Source organism: Ips typographus, linkage group LG12, assembly GCF_016097725.1.
Source record: "Ips typographus isolate SLU linkage group LG12, UJ_Ityp_2.0, whole genome shotgun sequence".
Lineage (NCBI taxonomy): Eukaryota > Metazoa > Arthropoda > Insecta > Coleoptera > Curculionidae > Ips > Ips typographus.
In genome coordinates, this window is record NC_138433.1 from 2,453,943 (window position 1) to 2,477,080 (window position 23,138).

The 23,138-nt window shown below is 35.2% G+C and overlaps 1 protein-coding gene across 2 annotated transcripts in view; it reads right to left on the minus strand.

Moving 5' to 3' along the window:
* arr (low-density lipoprotein receptor-related protein 6) overlaps window positions 1-23,138 on the minus strand; it is an 89,857-nt gene that overhangs the window by 52,116 nt on the left and 14,603 nt on the right. For both annotated transcript variants that reach the window (XR_014180122.1, XM_081991243.1), the window contains exons 13-24: window positions 22,983-23,115; window positions 21,214-21,345; window positions 20,603-20,751; window positions 20,300-20,545; window positions 19,366-19,517; window positions 18,995-19,245; window positions 16,576-16,761; window positions 16,274-16,515; window positions 1,356-1,512; window positions 1,005-1,188; window positions 699-948; window positions 408-645 (exon numbers count right to left, since the gene is read on the minus strand). Coding sequence is in view for 1 of the 2 variants with exons in the window: in XM_081991243.1 (XP_081847369.1) it covers window positions 408-645; window positions 699-948; window positions 1,005-1,188; window positions 1,356-1,512; window positions 16,274-16,515; window positions 16,576-16,761; window positions 18,995-19,245; window positions 19,366-19,517; window positions 20,300-20,545; window positions 20,603-20,751; window positions 21,214-21,345; window positions 22,983-23,115 (2,320 nt within the window). In the remaining variant the exon portion in view is untranslated. The remainder of the gene's footprint in view (window positions 1-407; window positions 646-698; window positions 949-1,004; window positions 1,189-1,355; window positions 1,513-16,273; window positions 16,516-16,575; window positions 16,762-18,994; window positions 19,246-19,365; window positions 19,518-20,299; window positions 20,546-20,602; window positions 20,752-21,213; window positions 21,346-22,982; window positions 23,116-23,138) is intronic.

Below are 23,138 nucleotides of genomic sequence, written 5' to 3' on the forward strand. Positions count from 1 at the left end.
ACACCTAAAAAATCACTTCCAAGAAGGTTTTTTGAGCCAAAAGAACCTGTGAAGACCAAAAGAAGCCCAGGAAGTGTCCAAAACACATAAAAAATGACTTTTAGGTACATTTTTTGAGCAAAAAGAACCTGTGAAAACCAGGAGAAGCCCAGGAAGCCTTCAAACACCTAAAAAATGACTTTCAGAGGATTTTTGAGAGAAAAGAACCTGTGAAGACCAAAAGAAGCCGCCAAACACCCGAAAGGCGACTTCCGAGTAGCCTTTTTGGACAAAAAAGAAAACGGTCACGCAAATCAATTTTTCGTCAATTTTCGCTTGTGTAAGTCGGGCTTTTTCGATCGCCCCTTCTAGTTTGGCAACATCGCTTACTCGTGGCACTGTACAAAGATAAAATAGTGCAAACTTACCTGTAATGACGATACGGCTTATACCGTCCCGTGGGACTGTTCGTTCTGGTCGAGTTGACGGTGGTTGCGGGACTCGGCGGCGGATTCAAAGTCTCCCTGGGATAAGCGAAATTATTGCTCGACGCGATCGTGATCGAATTCGAGCTGCTCGAAGCGCCGGTCACGTGTCTTCGATCGAACGATGACGGATAGCGGCCGTTTAACGACGACATCCTTACCAAATCGGGCATACCTATCGCTGAAATTGGCATTTTAAGTGCAATTTTACGGGGGAACAAAAGCAATATTTACCGTTATTCTTACTATGACCGATTGGATCCAAAGGACTTAGACTGTCCTCGGGTGGTTCGACGACAATTTCCCTTCCGGCACAGCAACGGTTGCGTCCGTAAATGACCAGGATCAAAACGAACACGATCACAACGAAGAAAATCAGTGGAAACAGGACTTTTTTCGACATGTCAGTTTGACAGTCGTGCTCGTCCGATCCATCGGCGCACTGTTCGATACCATCGCATTTAAACGAGGAGGCTAAACACACCTAAACATCATTTCCTCAGTAAAATTTGGTTTTTTTTTCTTACGATTCTAAAGTACCTCAGTTTGGGGACATTGAAAACCGTTGTCGCAACAGTTTTTCTCGTCCGATCTGTCCGAACAATCGGCTATGTTATTGCACATTAACGATTTGTCGATACATTGGCCGTCCTGACAGCGAAACTGATTGGCCAGACAATTAGGACAATCGAACTCGTCACTGCCGTCCGAACAGTCTTTTTGTCTAGAAAAAGTGTCAATTTACAATGAATAAAAACCAAACTGGAAATTTTGGATTTTAATTAAACTTTTAGAACTTTTTAAACCGAAACATAACGTTGTTATCTGAGTTAAGATATTTAGCTGCTTTAAATATTATTTTTTAATTAGATTATTAGTGTTTGAACTGACCTGTCGCATCTCCATGCAATTGGTATGCAGTCTTTGGCATCTAAAGATGCGACGGTACAGGAAAACCGTCCTAAACCGCAGTTTGGTATAGCGTGACACGTCTTTTTGTCGTCTTTCAACAGTTTACCGTCGGGACATGCGCACTCCGGTGTCGTACCTGTCAAAAATTATCATGACGTCACGAACCGACCAGAATAACAACACAACACACATTCGGTTTGAAATTGACTAACAAACTTGGGTTTCAAGTCAGTTTCTGTAGTACTTGAACGGAATGTACACCTGAAATTGCCACTTTAAACGAGGAAAAGAAATTCTTGTAATTTGCAATGCAGTTTTCATGATATTTCGGCAGAATTCTGCTTGAAATCGACCTACAAAAACTGATTTTGGCTTTTCAAACCTTGAAAATGAACTTGGAAAGCTTCTAATTTGAATTCCATGTCAGCTTTCAAGTTAGTTGACTGGGATTTCACCATTTTCTGCTTGAAACTAACCTATAAACCTTGATTTTGGCTTTTCAAGCATTGAAAACAACTTGGAAAGGTTACAAAGTTGGATTCAGAAGCATTTGACTTACAGACACTGATTTTGATACCTGAAACCTTTGAAAAGGTATTCAAATTCTTGTAATTTGCATTGCAATACAGTTTTCATGACATTTTAGGAGAATTACAGCATTTTCTGATTGAAATTGATCTACAAACTTTGTTTTTGGCTTGTCAAACCTTGAAACGCTTACAATTTGGATTTCTAGTCAGTTTCAGTAGTATTTGAACATAATTTTCCCTAAATTGACCTACAGACACTGTATTCAACCCTGAAACTTTTGAAAAGGTATTGGAATTCTTGTAATTTGCATTGCAATACAGTTTTCCTGATATTTCAACAGAATTTTGCTGGAAATCAACGTACAGAAACTGATTTTGGCTTTTCAAACCTTGATACGCCTACAATTTGGATTTCTAGTCAGTTTCAGTAGTATTTGAACATAATTTTCCCTAAATTGACTTACAGACACTGATTTTGATCCCTGAACCTTTGAAAAGGAACTGGAATTCTTGTAATTTGCATTGCAATACAGTTTTCATGATATTTCAACAGAATTCTGCTTAAAATCGACCTACAGAAACCGATTTTGGCTTTTCAAACCTTGATACGCCTACAATTTGGATTTCTAGTCAGTTTCAGTAGTATTTGAACATAATTTTCCCTAAATTGACCTACAGACACTGTATTCAACCCTGAAACTTTTGAAAAGGTATTGGAATTCTTGTAATTTGCATTGCAATACAGTTTTCCTGATATTTCAACAGAATTTTGCTGGAAATCAACGTACAGAAACTGATTTTGGCTTTTCAAACCTTGAAACGCTTACAATTTGGATTTCTAGTCAGTTTCAGTAGTATTTGAACATAATTTTCCCTAAATTGACTTACAGACACTGATTTTGATCCCTGAACCTTTGAAAAGGAACTGGAATTCTTGTAATTTGCATTGCAATACAGTTTTCATGATATTTCAACAGAATTCTGCTTGAAATCGACCTACAGAAACTGATTTTGGCTTTTCAAACCTTGAAACGCTTACAATGTGGATTTCTAGTCAGTTTCAGTAGTATTTGAACATAATTTTCCCTAAATTGACTTACAGACACTGATTTTGATCCCTGAACCTTTGAAAAGGAACTGGAATTCTTGTAATTTGCATTGCAATACAGTTTTCATGATATTTCAACAGAATTCTGCTTAAAATCGACCTACAGAAACCGATTTTGGCTTTTCAAACCTTGATACGCCTACAATTTGGATTTCTAGTCAGTTTCAGTAGTATTTGAACATAATTTTCCCTAAATTGACCTACAGACACTATATTTAACCATGAAACTTTTGAAAAGGTATTGGAATTCTTATAATTTGCATTGCAATACAGTTTTCCTGATATTTCAACAGAATTCTGCTTGAAATCGACCTACAGAAACTGATTTTGGCTTTTCAAACCTTGAAACGCCTTCAATTTGGATTTCTAGTCAGTTTCAGTAGTATTTGAACATAATTTTCCCTAAATTGACTTACAGACACTGATTTTGATCCCTGAACCTTTGAAAAGGAACTGGAATTCTTGTAATTTGCATTGCAATACAGTTTTCCTGATATTTCAACAGAATTCTGCTTAAAATCGACCTACAGAAACCGATTTTGGCTTTTCAAACCTTGAAACGCCTTCAATTTGGATTTCTAGTCAGTTTCAGTAGTATTTGAACATAATTTTCCCTAAATTGACTTACAGACACTGATTTTGATCCCTGAACCTTTGAAAAGGAACTGGAATTCTTGTAATTTGCATTGCAATACAGTTTTCCTGATATTTCAACAGAATTCTGCTTAAAATCGACCTACAGAAACCGATTTTGGCTTTTCAAACCTTGATACGCCTACAATTTGGATTTCTAGTCAGTTTCAGGTGTATTTGAACATAATTTTCCCTAAATTGACCTACAGACACTATATTTAACCATGAAACTTTTGAAAAGGTATTGGAATTCTTGTAATTTGCATTGCAATACAGTTTTCATGATATTTCAGCAGAATTCTGCTTGAAATCGACCTACAGAAACTGATTTTGGCTTTTCAAACCTTGAAGCGCCTACAATTTGTATTTCTAATCAGTTTCAGTAGTATTTGAACATAATTTTCCCTAAATTGACCTACAGACACTGATTTTAATCCCTGAACCTTTGAAAAGGAACTGGAATTCTTGTAATTTGCATTGCAATACAGTTTTCATGATATTTCAACAGAATTCTGCTTAAAATCGACCTACAGAAACCGATTTTGGCTTTTCAAACCTTGATACGCCTACAATTTGGATTTCTAGTCAGTTTCAGGAGTATTTGAACATAATTTTCCCTAAATTGACCTACAGACACTATATTTAACCATGAAACTTTTGAAAAGGTATTGGAATTCTTATAATTTGCATTGCAATACAGTTTTCCTGATATTTCAACAGAATTCTGCTTGAAATCGACCTACAGAAACTGATTTTGGCTTTTCAAACCTTGAAACGCCTTCAATTTGGATTTCTAGTCAGTTTCAGTAGTATTTGAACATAATTTTCCCTAAATTGACTTACAGACACTGATTTTGATCCCTGAACCTTTGAAAAGGAACTGGAATTCTTGTAATTTGCATTGCAATACAGTTTTCCTGATATTTCAGCAGAATTCTGCTTGAAATCGACCTACAGAAACTGATTTTGGCTTTTCAAACCTTGAAACGCTTACAATTTGGATTTCTAGTCAGTTTCAGTAGTATTTGAACATAATTTTCCCTAAATTGACTTACAGACACTGATTTTGATCCCTGAACCTTTGAAAAGGAACTGGAATTCTTGTAATTTGCATTGCAATACAGTTTTCATGATATTTCAACAGAATTCTGCTTAAAATCGACCTACAGAAACCGATTTTGGCTTTTCAAACCTTGATACGCCTACAATTTGGATTTCTAGTCAGTTTCAGGTGTATTTGAACATAATTTTCCCTAAATTGACCTACAGACACTATATTTAACCATGAAACTTTTGAAAAGGTATTGGAATTCTTGTAATTTGCATTGCAATACAGTTTTCATGATATTTCAGCAGAATTCTGCTTGAAATCGACCTACAGAAACTGATTTTGGCTTTTCAAACCTTGAAGCGCCTACAATTTGTATTTCTAATCAGTTTCAGTAGTATTTGAACATAATTTTCCCTAAATTGACCTACAGACACTGATTTTAATCCCTGAACCTTTGAAAAGGAACTGGAATTCTTGTAATTTGCATTGCAATACAGTTTTCATGATATTTCAACAGAATTCTGCTTAAAATCGACCTACAGAAACCGATTTTGGCTTTTCAAACCTTGATACGCCTACAATTTGGATTTCTAGTCAGTTTCAGGAGTATTTGAACATAATTTTCCCTAAATTGACCTACAGACACTATATTTAACCATGAAACTTTTGAAAAGGTATTGGAATTCTTATAATTTGCATTGCAATACAGTTTTCCTGATATTTCAACAGAATTCTGCTTGAAATCGACCTACAGAAACTGATTTTGGCTTTTCAAACCTTGAAACGCCTTCAATTTGGATTTCTAGTCAGTTTCAGTAGTATTTGAACATAATTTTCCCTAAATTGACTTACAGACACTGATTTTGATCCCTGAACCTTTGAAAAGGAACTGGAATTCTTGTAATTTGCATTGCAATACAGTTTTCCTGATATTTCAGCAGAATTCTGCTTGAAATCGACCTACAGAAACTGATTTTGGCTTTTCAAACCTTGAAACGCTTACAATTTGGATTTCTAGTCAGTTTCAGTAGTATTTGAACATAATTTTCCCTAAATTGACTTACAGACACTGATTTTGATCCCTGAACCTTTGAAAAGGAACTGGAATTCTTGTAATTTGCATTGCAATACAGTTTTCATGATATTTCAACAGAATTCTGCTTAAAATCGACCTACAGAAACCGATTTTGGCTTTTCAAACCTTGATACGCCTACAATTTGGATTTCTAGTCAGTTTCAGGTGTATTTGAACATAATTTTCCCTAAATTGACCTACAGACACTATATTTAACCATGAAACTTTTGAAAAGGTATTGGAATTCTTGTAATTTGCATTGCAATACAGTTTTCATGATATTTCAGCAGAATTCTGCTTGAAATCGACCTACAGAAACTGATTTTGGCTTTTCAAACCTTGAAGCGCCTACAATTTGTATTTCTAATCAGTTTCAGTAGTATTTGAACATAATTTTCCCTAAATTGACCTACAGACACTGATTTTAATCCCTGAACCTTTGAAAAGGAACTGGAATTCTTGTAATTTGCATTGCAATACAGTTTTCATGATATTTCAACAGAATTCTGCTTAAAATCGACCTACAGAAACCGATTTTGGCTTTTCAAACCTTGATACGCCTACAATTTGGATTTCTAGTCAGTTTCAGGAGTATTTGAACATAATTTTCCCTAAATTGACCTACAGACACTATATTTAACCATGAAACTTTTGAAAAGGTATTGGAATTCTTATAATTTGCATTGCAATACAGTTTTCCTGATATTTCAACAGAATTCTGCTTGAAATCGACCTACAGAAACTGATTTTGGCTTTTCAAACCTTGAAACGCCTTCAATTTGGATTTCTAGTCAGTTTCAGTAGTATTTGAACATAATTTTCCCTAAATTGACTTACAGACACTGATTTTGATCCCTGAACCTTTGAAAAGGAACTGGAATTCTTGTAATTTGCATTGCAATACAGTTTTCCTGATATTTCAACAGAATTCTGCTTAAAATCGACCTACAGAAACCGATTTTGGCTTTTCAAACCTTGAAACGCCTTCAATTTGGATTTCTAGTCAGTTTCAGTAGTATTTGAACATAATTTTCCCTAAATTGACTTACAGACACTGATTTTGATCCCTGAACCTTTGAAAAGGAACTGGAATTCTTGTAATTTGCATTGCAATACAGTTTTCCTGATATTTCAACAGAATTCTGCTTAAAATCGACCTACAGAAACCGATTTTGGCTTTTCAAACCTTGATACGCCTACAATTTGGATTTCTAGTCAGTTTCAGGTGTATTTGAACATAATTTTCCCTAAATTGACCTACAGACACTATATTTAACCATGAAACTTTTGAAAAGGTATTGGAATTCTTGTAATTTGCATTGCAATACAGTTTTCCTGATATTTCAACAGAATTTTGCTGGAAATCAACGTACAGAAACTGATTTTGGCTTTTCAAACCTTGATACGCCTACAATTTGGATTTCTAGTCAGTTTCAGTAGTATTTGAACATAATTTTCCCTAAATTGACTTACAGACACTGATTTTGATCCCTGAACCTTTGAAAAGGAACTGGAATTCTTGTAATTTGCATTGCAATACAGTTTTCATGATATTTCAACAGAATTCTGCTTAAAATCGACCTACAGAAACCGATTTTGGCTTTTCAAACCTTGATACGCCTACAATTTGGATTTCTAGTCAGTTTCAGTAGTATTTGAACATAATTTTCCCTAAATTGACCTACAGACACTGTATTCAACCCTGAAACTTTTGAAAAGGTATTGGAATTCTTGTAATTTGCATTGCAATACAGTTTTCCTGATATTTCAACAGAATTTTGCTGGAAATCAACGTACAGAAACTGATTTTGGCTTTTCAAACCTTGAAACGCTTACAATTTGGATTTCTAGTCAGTTTCAGTAGTATTTGAACATAATTTTCCCTAAATTGACTTACAGACACTGATTTTGATCCCTGAACCTTTGAAAAGGAACTGGAATTCTTGTAATTTGCATTGCAATACAGTTTTCCTGATATTTCAACAGAATTCTGCTTAAAATCGACCTACAGAAACCGATTTTGGCTTTTCAAACCTTGATACGCCTACAATTTGGATTTCTAGTCAGTTTCAGTAGTATTTGAACATAATTTTCCCTAAATTGACTTACAGACACTGATTTTGATCCCTGAACCTTTGAAAAGGAACTGGAATTCTTGTAATTTGCATTGCAATACAGTTTTCATGATATTTCAACAGAATTCTGCTTAAAATCGACCTACAGAAACCGATTTTGGCTTTTCAAACCTTGATACGCCTACAATTTGGATTTCTAGTCAGTTTCAGTAGTATTTGAACATAATTTTCCCTAAATTGACCTACAGACACTGTATTCAACCCTGAAACTTTTGAAAAGGTATTGGAATTCTTGTAATTTGCATTGCAATACAGTTTTCCTGATATTTCAACAGAATTTTGCTGGAAATCAACGTACAGAAACTGATTTTGGCTTTTCAAACCTTGAAACGCTTACAATTTGGATTTCTAGTCAGTTTCAGTAGTATTTGAACATAATTTTCCCTAAATTGACTTACAGACACTGATTTTGATCCCTGAACCTTTGAAAAGGAACTGGAATTCTTGTAATTTGCATTGCAATACAGTTTTCATGATATTTCAACAGAATTCTGCTTGAAATCGACCTACAGAAACTGATTTTGGCTTTTCAAACCTTGAAACGCTTACAATGTGGATTTCTAGTCAGTTTCAGTAGTATTTGAACATAATTTTCCCTAAATTGACTTACAGACACTGATTTTGATCCCTGAACCTTTGAAAAGGAACTGGAATTCTTGTAATTTGCATTGCAATACAGTTTTCATGATATTTCAACAGAATTCTGCTTAAAATCGACCTACAGAAACCGATTTTGGCTTTTCAAACCTTGATACGCCTACAATTTGGATTTCTAGTCAGTTTCAGTAGTATTTGAACATAATTTTCCCTAAATTGACCTACAGACACTATATTTAACCATGAAACTTTTGAAAAGGTATTGGAATTCTTATAATTTGCATTGCAATACAGTTTTCCTGATATTTCAACAGAATTCTGCTTGAAATCGACCTACAGAAACTGATTTTGGCTTTTCAAACCTTGAAACGCCTTCAATTTGGATTTCTAGTCAGTTTCAGTAGTATTTGAACATAATTTTCCCTAAATTGACTTACAGACACTGATTTTGATCCCTGAACCTTTGAAAAGGAACTGGAATTCTTGTAATTTGCATTGCAATACAGTTTTCCTGATATTTCAACAGAATTCTGCTTAAAATCGACCTACAGAAACCGATTTTGGCTTTTCAAACCTTGAAACGCCTTCAATTTGGATTTCTAGTCAGTTTCAGTAGTATTTGAACATAATTTTCCCTAAATTGACTTACAGACACTGATTTTGATCCCTGAACCTTTGAAAAGGAACTGGAATTCTTGTAATTTGCATTGCAATACAGTTTTCCTGATATTTCAACAGAATTCTGCTTAAAATCGACCTACAGAAACCGATTTTGGCTTTTCAAACCTTGATACGCCTACAATTTGGATTTCTAGTCAGTTTCAGGTGTATTTGAACATAATTTTCCCTAAATTGACCTACAGACACTATATTTAACCATGAAACTTTTGAAAAGGTATTGGAATTCTTGTAATTTGCATTGCAATACAGTTTTCATGATATTTCAGCAGAATTCTGCTTGAAATCGACCTACAGAAACTGATTTTGGCTTTTCAAACCTTGAAGCGCCTACAATTTGTATTTCTAATCAGTTTCAGTAGTATTTGAACATAATTTTCCCTAAATTGACCTACAGACACTGATTTTAATCCCTGAACCTTTGAAAAGGAACTGGAATTCTTGTAATTTGCATTGCAATACAGTTTTCATGATATTTCAACAGAATTCTGCTTAAAATCGACCTACAGAAACCGATTTTGGCTTTTCAAACCTTGATACGCCTACAATTTGGATTTCTAGTCAGTTTCAGGAGTATTTGAACATAATTTTCCCTAAATTGACCTACAGACACTATATTTAACCATGAAACTTTTGAAAAGGTATTGGAATTCTTATAATTTGCATTGCAATACAGTTTTCCTGATATTTCAACAGAATTCTGCTTGAAATCGACCTACAGAAACTGATTTTGGCTTTTCAAACCTTGAAACGCCTTCAATTTGGATTTCTAGTCAGTTTCAGTAGTATTTGAACATAATTTTCCCTAAATTGACTTACAGACACTGATTTTGATCCCTGAACCTTTGAAAAGGAACTGGAATTCTTGTAATTTGCATTGCAATACAGTTTTCCTGATATTTCAGCAGAATTCTGCTTGAAATCGACCTACAGAAACTGATTTTGGCTTTTCAAACCTTGAAACGCTTACAATTTGGATTTCTAGTCAGTTTCAGTAGTATTTGAACATAATTTTCCCTAAATTGACTTACAGACACTGATTTTGATCCCTGAACCTTTGAAAAGGAACTGGAATTCTTGTAATTTGCATTGCAATACAGTTTTCATGATATTTCAACAGAATTCTGCTTAAAATCGACCTACAGAAACCGATTTTGGCTTTTCAAACCTTGATACGCCTACAATTTGGATTTCTAGTCAGTTTCAGGTGTATTTGAACATAATTTTCCCTAAATTGACCTACAGACACTATATTTAACCATGAAACTTTTGAAAAGGTATTGGAATTCTTGTAATTTGCATTGCAATACAGTTTTCATGATATTTCAGCAGAATTCTGCTTGAAATCGACCTACAGAAACTGATTTTGGCTTTTCAAACCTTGAAGCGCCTACAATTTGTATTTCTAATCAGTTTCAGTAGTATTTGAACATAATTTTCCCTAAATTGACCTACAGACACTGATTTTAATCCCTGAACCTTTGAAAAGGAACTGGAATTCTTGTAATTTGCATTGCAATACAGTTTTCATGATATTTCAACAGAATTCTGCTTAAAATCGACCTACAGAAACCGATTTTGGCTTTTCAAACCTTGATACGCCTACAATTTGGATTTCTAGTCAGTTTCAGGAGTATTTGAACATAATTTTCCCTAAATTGACCTACAGACACTATATTTAACCATGAAACTTTTGAAAAGGTATTGGAATTCTTATAATTTGCATTGCAATACAGTTTTCCTGATATTTCAACAGAATTCTGCTTGAAATCGACCTACAGAAACTGATTTTGGCTTTTCAAACCTTGAAACGCCTTCAATTTGGATTTCTAGTCAGTTTCAGTAGTATTTGAACATAATTTTCCCTAAATTGACTTACAGACACTATATTTAACCATGAAACTTTTGAAAAGGTATTGGAATTCTTGTAATTTGCATTGCAATACAGTTTTCATGATATTTCAGCAGAATTCTGCTTGAAATCGACCTACAGAAACTGATTTTGGCTTTTCAAACCTTGAAGCGCCTACAATTTGTATTTCTAATCAGTTTCAGTAGTATTTGAACATAATTTTCCCTAAATTGACCTACAGACACTGATTTTAATCCCTGAACCTTTGAAAAGGAACTGGAATTCTTGTAATTTGCATTGCAATACAGTTTTCATGATATTTCAACAGAATTCTGCTTAAAATCGACCTACAGAAACCGATTTTGGCTTTTCAAACCTTGATACGCCTACAATTTGGATTTCTAGTCAGTTTCAGGAGTATTTGAACATAATTTTCCCTAAATTGACCTACAGACACTATATTTAACCATGAAACTTTTGAAAAGGTATTGGAATTCTTATAATTTGCATTGCAATACAGTTTTCCTGATATTTCAACAGAATTCTGCTTGAAATCGACCTACAGAAACTGATTTTGGCTTTTCAAACCTTGAAACGCCTTCAATTTGGATTTCTAGTCAGTTTCAGTAGTATTTGAACATAATTTTCCCTAAATTGACTTACAGACACTGATTTTGATCCCTGAACCTTTGAAAAGGAACTGGAATTCTTGTAATTTGCATTGCAATACAGTTTTCCTGATATTTCAGCAGAATTCTGCTTGAAATCGACCTACAGAAACTGATTTTGGCTTTTCAAACCTTGAAACGCTTACAATTTGGATTTCTAGTCAGTTTCAGTAGTATTTGAACATAATTTTCCCTAAATTGACTTACAGACACTGATTTTGATCCCTGAACCTTTGAAAAGGAACTGGAATTCTTGTAATTTGCATTGCAATACAGTTTTCATGATATTTCAACAGAATTCTGCTTAAAATCGACCTACAGAAACCGATTTTGGCTTTTCAAACCTTGATACGCCTACAATTTGGATTTCTAGTCAGTTTCAGGTGTATTTGAACATAATTTTCCCTAAATTGACCTACAGACACTATATTTAACCATGAAACTTTTGAAAAGGTATTGGAATTCTTGTAATTTGCATTGCAATACAGTTTTCATGATATTTCAGCAGAATTCTGCTTGAAATCGACCTACAGAAACTGATTTTGGCTTTTCAAACCTTGAAGCGCCTACAATTTGTATTTCTAATCAGTTTCAGTAGTATTTGAACATAATTTTCCCTAAATTGACCTACAGACACTGATTTTAATCCCTGAACCTTTGAAAAGGAACTGGAATTCTTGTAATTTGCATTGCAATACAGTTTTCATGATATTTCAACAGAATTCTGCTTAAAATCGACCTACAGAAACCGATTTTGGCTTTTCAAACCTTGATACGCCTACAATTTGGATTTCTAGTCAGTTTCAGGAGTATTTGAACATAATTTTCCCTAAATTGACCTACAGACACTATATTTAACCATGAAACTTTTGAAAAGGTATTGGAATTCTTATAATTTGCATTGCAATACAGTTTTCCTGATATTTCAACAGAATTCTGCTTGAAATCGACCTACAGAAACTGATTTTGGCTTTTCAAACCTTGAAACGCCTTCAATTTGGATTTCTAGTCAGTTTCAGTAGTATTTGAACATAATTTTCCCTAAATTGACTTACAGACACTGATTTTGATCCCTGAACCTTTGAAAAGGAACTGGAATTCTTGTAATTTGCATTGCAATACAGTTTTCCTGATATTTCAACAGAATTCTGCTTAAAATCGACCTACAGAAACCGATTTTGGCTTTTCAAACCTTGAAACGCCTTCAATTTGGATTTCTAGTCAGTTTCAGTAGTATTTGAACATAATTTTCCCTAAATTGACTTACAGACACTGATTTTGATCCCTGAACCTTTGAAAAGGAACTGGAATTCTTGTAATTTGCATTGCAATACAGTTTTCCTGATATTTCAACAGAATTCTGCTTAAAATCGACCTACAGAAACCGATTTTGGCTTTTCAAACCTTGATACGCCTACAATTTGGATTTCTAGTCAGTTTCAGGTGTATTTGAACATAATTTTCCCTAAATTGACCTACAGACACTATATTTAACCATGAAACTTTTGAAAAGGTATTGGAATTCTTGTAATTTGCATTGCAATACAGTTTTCATGATATTTCAGCAGAATTCTGCTTGAAATCGACCTACAGAAACTGATTTTGGCTTTTCAAACCTTGAAGCGCCTACAATTTGTATTTCTAATCAGTTTCAGTAGTATTTGAACATAATTTTCCCTAAATTGACCTACAGACACTGATTTTAATCCCTGAACCTTTGAAAAGGAACTGGAATTCTTGTAATTTGCATTGCAATACAGTTTTCATGATATTTCAACAGAATTCTGCTTAAAATCGACCTACAGAAACCGATTTTGGCTTTTCAAACCTTGATACGCCTACAATTTGGATTTCTAGTCAGTTTCAGGAGTATTTGAACATAATTTTCCCTAAATTGACCTACAGACACTATATTTAACCATGAAACTTTTGAAAAGGTATTGGAATTCTTATAATTTGCATTGCAATACAGTTTTCCTGATATTTCAACAGAATTCTGCTTGAAATCGACCTACAGAAACTGATTTTGGCTTTTCAAACCTTGAAACGCCTTCAATTTGGATTTCTAGTCAGTTTCAGTAGTATTTGAACATAATTTTCCCTAAATTGACTTACAGACACTGATTTTGATCCCTGAACCTTTGAAAAGGAACTGGAATTCTTGTAATTTGCATTGCAATACAGTTTTCCTGATATTTCAGCAGAATTCTGCTTGAAATCGACCTACAGAAACTGATTTTGGCTTTTCAAACCTTGAAACGCTTACAATTTGGATTTCTAGTCAGTTTCAGTAGTATTTGAACATAATTTTCCCTAAATTGACTTACAGACACTGATTTTGATCCCTGAACCTTTGAAAAGGAACTGGAATTCTTGTAATTTGCATTGCAATACAGTTTTCATGATATTTCAACAGAATTCTGCTTAAAATCGACCTACAGAAACCGATTTTGGCTTTTCAAACCTTGATACGCCTACAATTTGGATTTCTAGTCAGTTTCAGGTGTATTTGAACATAATTTTCCCTAAATTGACCTACAGACACTATATTTAACCATGAAACTTTTGAAAAGGTATTGGAATTCTTGTAATTTGCATTGCAATACAGTTTTCATGATATTTCAGCAGAATTCTGCTTGAAATCGACCTACAGAAACTGATTTTGGCTTTTCAAACCTTGAAGCGCCTACAATTTGTATTTCTAATCAGTTTCAGTAGTATTTGAACATAATTTTCCCTAAATTGACCTACAGACACTGATTTTAATCCCTGAACCTTTGAAAAGGAACTGGAATTCTTGTAATTTGCATTGCAATACAGTTTTCATGATATTTCAACAGAATTCTGCTTAAAATCGACCTACAGAAACCGATTTTGGCTTTTCAAACCTTGATACGCCTACAATTTGGATTTCTAGTCAGTTTCAGGAGTATTTGAACATAATTTTCCCTAAATTGACCTACAGACACTATATTTAACCATGAAACTTTTGAAAAGGTATTGGAATTCTTATAATTTGCATTGCAATACAGTTTTCCTGATATTTCAACAGAATTCTGCTTGAAATCGACCTACAGAAACTGATTTTGGCTTTTCAAACCTTGAAACGCCTTCAATTTGGATTTCTAGTCAGTTTCAGTAGTATTTGAACATAATTTTCCCTAAATTGACTTACAGACACTGATTTTGATCCCTGAACCTTTGAAAAGGAACTGGAATTCTTGTAATTTGCATTGCAATACAGTTTTCATGATATTTCAGCAGAATTTTTGAACTGATTTTGTCTTTTCAAGCCTTGAAACAACTTGGAAAGGTTACAAAGTTGGATTCAGGAGCATTTGACTTACAGACACTGATTTTGATCCCTGAACCTTTAAAAAGAAACTGCAATTCGTATAATTTGCTTGAAATCGATCTACAAACCTTGATCTTGGTCTTTCAAACCTTGATAGGCTTCTAATTAAAATTGCAAGACATTCTGCTAATTGTAGGTGTTCAGCAAGCAGTCTAGACACTTTGTTAGACATTTTTCACACTGTAGATGTCTAGTAAACTGTCTAGACACTTTACCAGACTTCGTATCAATTTAAAACACATCTCAGAGCAACGTTGACCGGTTTGACAAACCCAAAGACAGTAAAAGTCGTCCGGCTTTAATTTGACAATTCACAGAAGGCTAAAAGCCTTTCTAACGTCAATTTGACAATTTAAAATAAACATGAAAGCTTCCTATCCTTATTTTGACTAGTTAACGAGTTTCCTAATGGTTCTCCAACATTGTTCTGGCACTGAAACATAAGCAAACCTTCATTTTGACTGTCCTAAATAAAAAGAAGCCTTCCAGGGTTCATTTCATTACTGCAAGACAGTAAGAAGCTTTCTGTCTTTAATAAAATGCTTCCTAGCTTCAATTTGACCATTTTCAACTATTAAAATGCTTACAGAATTAATATGACAGCTCAGAGACTTTAAGAAGGCTTCCAGACAGAATTTTTTACTATTTTAAGACAGAAAGACGCTTTCCAGTTTCAATTTGATAAAATCTAACTATTAAAATGCTTACACTAAGAATATGACAATTTTCAACTATTAAAATGTTTAGAGAATTAATATGACAGCTCAGAGACGTTAAGAAGGCTTCCAGACAGAATTTTTAACTATTTTAAGACCGAAAGAAGCCTTCCAAAATACTGGAAGACAGTAAAAAGCTTCCTGTCATCAATAAAATGCTTCCTAGCTTCAATCTGACAATTTCTAATTAAAATATTTCAAATTTTAATTGTTTTGTCTTTTTTGGAAGTTTAATGATTTGTAACTCGTAATTTGGGCAATTACGGGCCTGAAATTTTCACTGAACCAAAAAAACCAGGGCCGTAGTGGGAAATTTTTAGAAAAAATCCTTTTTTCAGTTAAACTGAGAAAATCAAACCGAAAATGACTGAAAACACAGTTTTGCTAATAATTTGAATATTTGGGCAGTTACGGACCTGAAATGTTCACTGAGACTAGTAAATTGAGTGCAAAATCCAGTGTTGTAATGGAAATTTTTTAGAACAAAAATCTTACTTACCGTTCAGTATACAAAAGTGTGAACATCTAATTTTCGGGTCGGAACAACTGTGATTTTCCAATTGTTTGACGGATATCAAATCGACGATGTGAGACGCCTGGATTGGCAGTGTCGATCTGGATTTTCCCGTGGTTAATTCCAATCGTTGCAGCTGATTCGGGTCGCGATCGATCCAATACAACCAACCGCCGTGAACGGTTAAGTGAGGTATTTTAAAGTGACTGCCGTTAACGACCACGTGCCTGGTAAAATCCCATGAAATCTAGTTTCTAGTCAATTGGACTAATTAAATGACTATTTACTTGTTTTCCCCATCGATGTTACTAATGTAAATGCTGTGTCCCTGAGACCAGACTATAGAGTCGTTTTCCACGTCCACAGCAATCGCGGCTATATCGTCCCCTTTCGTTATAACGATTTTGTGCGAACCGTCCAAACGAGTTCGTATTAATTTCGGTGTATCGCCCACATCAGTATAGAAAAGCAGTCTAAAAAAATAAAATGCTGAATATTCGAAATAGAGCTAATCTATCTAATTCTACAACTCAAATTGGTTTTAAATTGCCAGATACATCTAAATGCTATTGAGAAGATACTAAACACTTCCAAAGCCTTCTACAATTGTCTTAAACCTTCCGAAACTTGTTTTAAATTGCCAGAGGCCTCTGGAACCATTTTGAAAGTTCCATAGACAACTAAATGCTATTAAGAACATTCTAAACACTTCCAGAGCCCCCTACAACTGTCCTAAACCTTTCCAAACTTGTTTTAAGTTGCCAGAGGCCTTTAGGACCATTTTGAAAGTTCCATTAACCTTTAAATGTCATTGAGAACCTTCCAAACACTTCCAGAGCCCTCTACAACTGTCCTAAACCTTTCCAAACTTGTTTTAAGTTGCCAGAGGCCTTTAGGACCATTTTGAAAGTTCCATTAACCTTTAAATGTCATTGAGAACCTTCCAAACACTTCCAGAGCCCTCTACAACTGTCTTAAACCATTCCAAACTTGTTTTAAACTGTCAAATGCCTCTAGGACCATTTTGAATGTCCCATAGACATCTAAACGTTATTGAGAACCTTCTCAACCCTTCCATACCCCCCTGCGACTGTCTTAAATCTTCCCAAACTTGTTTTAAAGTGCCAGAGGCCTCTAAATGCTATTGAGAACATAGTAAACACTTCCAGAGTCCTCTACAACTTTCTTAAACCTTCCCAAACTTGTTTTAAATTGCCAGAGGCCTCTGGAACCATTTTGAAAGTTCCATTAACCTTTAAATGTCATTGAGAACATTCTAAACACTTCCAAAGCCCCCTACAACTGTCTTAAACCTTTCCAAACTTGTTTTAAGTTGCCAGAGGCCTTTAGGACCATTTTGAAAGTTCCATTAACCTTTAAATGTCATTGAGAACCTTCCAAACACTTCCAGAGCCCTCTACAACTGTCTTAAACCATACCAAACTTGTTTTAAACTGTCAAATGCCTCTAGGACCATTTTGAATGTCCCATAGACATCTAAACGTTATTGAGAACCTTCTCAACCCTTCCATACCCCCCTGCGACTGTCTTAAATCTTCCCAAACTTGTTTTAAAGTGCCAGAGGCCTCTAAATGCTATTGAGAACATAGTAAACACTTCCAGAGTCCTCTACAACTTTCTTAAACCTTCCCAAACTTGTTTTAAATTGCCAGAGGCCTCTGGAACCATTTTGAAAGTTCCATTAACCTTTAAATGTCATTGAGAACATTCTAAACACTTCCAAAGCCCCCTACAACTGTCTTAAACCTTTCCAAACTTGTTTTAAGTTGCCAGAGGCCTTTAGGACCATTTTGAAAGTTCCATTAACCTTTAAATGTCATTGAGAACCTTCCAAACACTTCCAGAGCCCTCTACAACTGTCTTAAACCATACCAAACTTGTTTTAAACTGTCAAAGGCCTCTAGAACCATTTTGAATGTCCCATAGACATCTAAATGTTATTGAGAACCTTCTCAACCCTTCCATACCCCCCTGCGACTGTCTTAAATCTTCCCAAACTTGTTTTAAAGTGCCAGATGCCTCTAGAACCATTTTGAATGTCCTATAGACATCTAAATGTTACTGAGAACATTCTAAACATTTCCAGAGCCCTCTACAACTGTCTTAAACCATTCGAAACTTGTTTTAAACTGTCAAAGGGCTCTAGCACCATTTTGAAAGTTCCATTAATCTTTAAATGTCATTGAGAACATTCTAAACACTTCCAGAGCCCTCTACAACTGTCTTACACCTTCCCAAACTTGTTTTAAGTTGCCAGAGGCCTCTAGGACCATTTTGAATGTCCCATAAACATCTGAATGCTATTGAGAACCTTCCAAACACTTTCAGAGCCCCCTACAAGTGTCTTACACCTTTCCAAACTTGTTTTAAACTGCCAGAGGCCTCTAGAACCATTTTGAAAGTTCCAAAAACCTTTAAATGTCATTGAGAACATTCTAAACACTTCCAGAGCCCTCTACAACTGTCTTAAACCATTCCAAACTTGTTTTAAATTGCCAGAGGCCTCTAGAACCATTTTGAAAGTTCCATAGACATCTAAATGTTATTGAGAACCTTCTAAACACTTTCAAAGCCCTCTACAACTGCCTTAAACCTTCCCAAACTTGTTTTAAAGTGCCAGAGGCCTCTAGAACCATTTTGAAAGTGCCATCACTACTAAAACTACTTTGAGTGACAAGTTATTACCTTTTGGCCACGTGGATCACAATTAATCTGGGTTTTTCGCTCTCGATAAGCTTGAGACTACCGAATGAGTTGCTGTTGTCCAGTCTGGTGACGTTAATGACGTTCTGTAGCGCGCAGGTCCAGAACAACAAACGTCCGACAGTGTCGACGGCGACGTCAAACGGTTTAATATCGTGGCCGCTCGACACAAACATCTGCGTATCGTCCGTCACTAGATTTGACATTTTGATCGTGTGACTTTTGCTGTCAATCTACCACAAAAATCACGGTTACGACGTGAATCTTGTTGGTCCTTGTTTATGATTGGTAGTCGCTTTTTTTTCGTGACCAATCACAAACTACTACTTTTTGACTTTGCGAAGCCAACTTACCCAATACAAAACGTTGCTTTTCGGATCGAAATCGATCGCTTTGATCGATTTCAGCTGTTGAACTGGCAACAACGCTTCGGGACAGTCACCCGTGTCGGGCAGCAGGCGCACGACCAAATTTTTCAGACTGTAGATCATGAAGTTGACTGGAGCTGTAATCGATTATTACGTTTTTAATAGTTCCGTCTGGCAACGTTGTCAGTAATTTAAGAAAAAGTGACAGTTTCCTCAGGAACTAATTAATAATTTAGTAATAAATGGCAACGTTGTCAACTCATCTAACAAAAAGTCTAAATTGCGATAATTTAACCAAAATTGGCTTAAAGAGAGTCAAAGACGTTCATAAAATTCAATTTTGGTAGTAAATTTAGTTTAGACATTTGAAAAGGATGAAATAGTAAAGAGCAACACTGAAAAAGCCAGTTGACATCTGTCAAAAACAATCACGTGACCTTCACAATGTAATATAAACTTTGAAAACTTAGTAAATTGAATTTAGACAGTGGAAAAGGTTGAAATAGTAAGAGACACGTCACGTGACTTTTTTATGATTTGATCGTGCAATTTTGAGCTTGCAACAGTTGACATCTGTCAAAAACACTGTCACGTGACCTTCAAAATAAAATTTAGACAGTTCTAAAAGCTAAAATAGTTAACTATACAATTCTGAGGTTGCAACACTTTAAAGACCATTCGACACCTGTCAAAATCAATCGCGCAACTCGTGTGAAACTATAAAATGCAATTTATGTCAATTTTTGTCATTTTCTCGGTTGATGGTGTGGTATTTGACAGTTTCCAGGTTAATGACAGATGAAAATATGTTTCCCTGGAATAATGGAGATGTAAAGGTAATTCCTCACTAAACAATCAGACTTTCAAACTTTTCGATCTCTGAGGGAAACGTTTGGAAAAATTACAAAAAAAAACTTACGTTTACACTCGTTGTTCTGTAGTTTGTAGTGAGTGGGACATGCGCACGTGTATTTGGTGCGTTCCACCGGATCGTCGGCGGGCAGAGCCAAACACAAGTGCGAACAGCCTCCGTTGCTAGTCGCGCACTGATTGGTCTGATTTTGTTTCGTCGAATGGTAAACCAGCAGATCGGTGACGTTATCCGACAGTGTTGTCACTTTGGACCGGCCGGACCCGTCAAACTTTAGCGCTTTATAGATCGAAGCTGTAAAGACACCTTTAGTAGATGTGGCAACAGTTGAAAAAAAACAAAAAACAGTACAAGTCCTGTCGTCGCCGAAATAAATGAAATCTTTGTACAGGGACAGGCCGATCAGGTTCAAACCGGTGTCCTGGATAATTGTGCGTAAATCGTTGCCGTCCAAGTCGGCTGAACGGATCGCTGAAGGTTCGATTTCGATCCAGTACAATCTGTAAAGGTAATTTGGTCAATTTAAAGATTATCCCGATTATTTCCTTCCTATCAATTTTGACCAATCGCTATCAAGAATTAGTATAACAAATGTAAATTTTAAGTGGAAAAATCACTTGTCAACTTAGCTGTCAGCAGTTTTTCCGGAAAAAAAATCAAAAAAATTGCACACTCCTCACAGCAACATAAAGAATAGTGTTACCCTTTCTAGATTGAAAGTTATTGTTCTTATTGTTTTAATTAAAATAAAATGTTTATTTAACTCAGGAAATAATCTTACCAAATATCCCTCGTGCATCTAATTTTTCCTGTGGAAAAATTGGAATACTCGTTTCTAAGTAATTTGTTTTAACAAATTACTTAGAAACTCGTTTTTCCGAATTTTTCCGGAAAAATTAAATGCACTAGGGATATTACCCCCGAGAATAAATTTATCCGGAAGTGAAAATATCGGGTCTTACCTCTTTCGTTCGTAATCCAACGTCAAACCGCTGGCTCGTCCCTTGTTCGTTATTAATTTAATCTGTTTACTACCGTTCATTGCCGCTTTTTTAATTTGATTGGAATGGCCCCATTCTGACCAGTACATATACCTGCAAGAACATCTTTTATAGGCGCCATTTTCGCGGTTAAAGTTAGTTTAACCGGACGGCTAACATATGGTAATTAACAGCCGGTTACATTTATTCCTTTGTCAAGCAGTCATTTTCAGGGTTAAGATTAGTGTGACCACATTAATTAACTCATCCATGTAATCGACAGTTAACCGTGCAGTGCAACCGCGTTGTCAAGTTCCTATTCCATTGACAGACAGTTATTAGGCATGGTTTTCAGAGTTACAGTTAGTTTAACTAGAAGGTTAACGCATCAATTAATATCTCTATTGAATCAACAGTCACTTCCTGTTAAATTTAACTGTAAAGTGCAAAAATGCAGCTAAACTTTCACTGGTATTGTTAAAAAGGTGTTATTGGTTTGTCAAGCAGTCATTAGGCCTGGTTTTCAGTGTTACAGTTAGTTTAACTACAACGTTAACGCATCAATTAATATCTCTATTAAATCAACCGTCACTTCCTGTTAAATTTAACTGTAAAGTGCAAAAATGCACCTAAACTTTCACTGATATTTTTAAAAAGGTCTTATTGGTTTGTCAAGCAGTCATTAGGCATGGTTTTCACAGTTACGGTTAGTTTAATCGGAAGGTTAACACATCAAATAGCTTTTTTATGAAATCGTCAGTATCTTCCAGAAAAAAACCATGAAAATGCAACGTTGCCATTTGTAGAATAAGTCGCTGAAACCCCAATTTTTATCTCGGAAAACTTAAAACTATTAAACTGTTTAAGATACCTAAAACACTTTTAATAGTCGTTTTGTGGTGCAAATATGGCAACTGCGCTTCTGGTGCTAAAAATAACCGAGTAAAAGAGGATCAAAATGCGGTGTTGCCACATTTCTTTTTTTAGCCTCATTTAGTCGGTTTAAAGGCATTAAAGGACAAGCTATTCAAAGGCATTTTTTGGTGTTAACCATACAATTTGCCATTTTTCTTGGCAAAATGCTTTCAAAACTGCCAAATGTGTGTAAAACAGACAAAAAAACTTTCAGAACTATCCAAAAAGATCAAAAAATGATGAAAATGAAAATCAAACAATTTTCAGAAGCTCCTAGAACAATCTAGAAACTTCCATATGCTCCCACAGCATTCGGAAAGCATATCAAAGCGTATGCAAACAGATTAGAAGCTTTCGAAACTGTCCAGAAGCTTCCAGAAACCTCTACATATTCCCAGAAGCTTCTAAAACATTCTGGAAACTTCCAAATGCTCCCAAACCAGTCTAACAGCTGCCAGAACAATCTGTAAGCTTTCAGAAACATTTAGAAATTTCCAAAATCTTCTAAAACATTCCAGAAACGTCCAAATGCCCCTAAAACTGTCTAACAGCTGCCAGAACGATCCGAAAGCGTTCAAAACAGTCTAATATCCGCCAAATGTGTGTAAAACAGACAAAAAGCTATCAGAACTATCCAGAAACGACTAGAAATTTTCATATGCCCTCAAAGTGTATGCAAACAGATTAGAAGCCTCTGGAACATTCTGGAAATTTCCAAATGCCCCTAAAACTATCTAACAGCTTCCAAAAGGATCCAGAAGCTTTCAACTGCTTCTAAAACAGTTTAAAAACTTCTAGAACAATTTTAATAAAAAGAAATAAACAAATTTAATTACCCGGAAACTGGATCCAAGACAATGCTATGCGGTTCGTAGATTTCGTTCCAAAGTAGCGTTCTTCTAGATGTTCCCAACAGTCTGGATACCTCGATTCTGTGAGAAGACGGGTCGGTCCAGTAAATGTTTAAACCTGAAATGTCCCATTAAGATAGT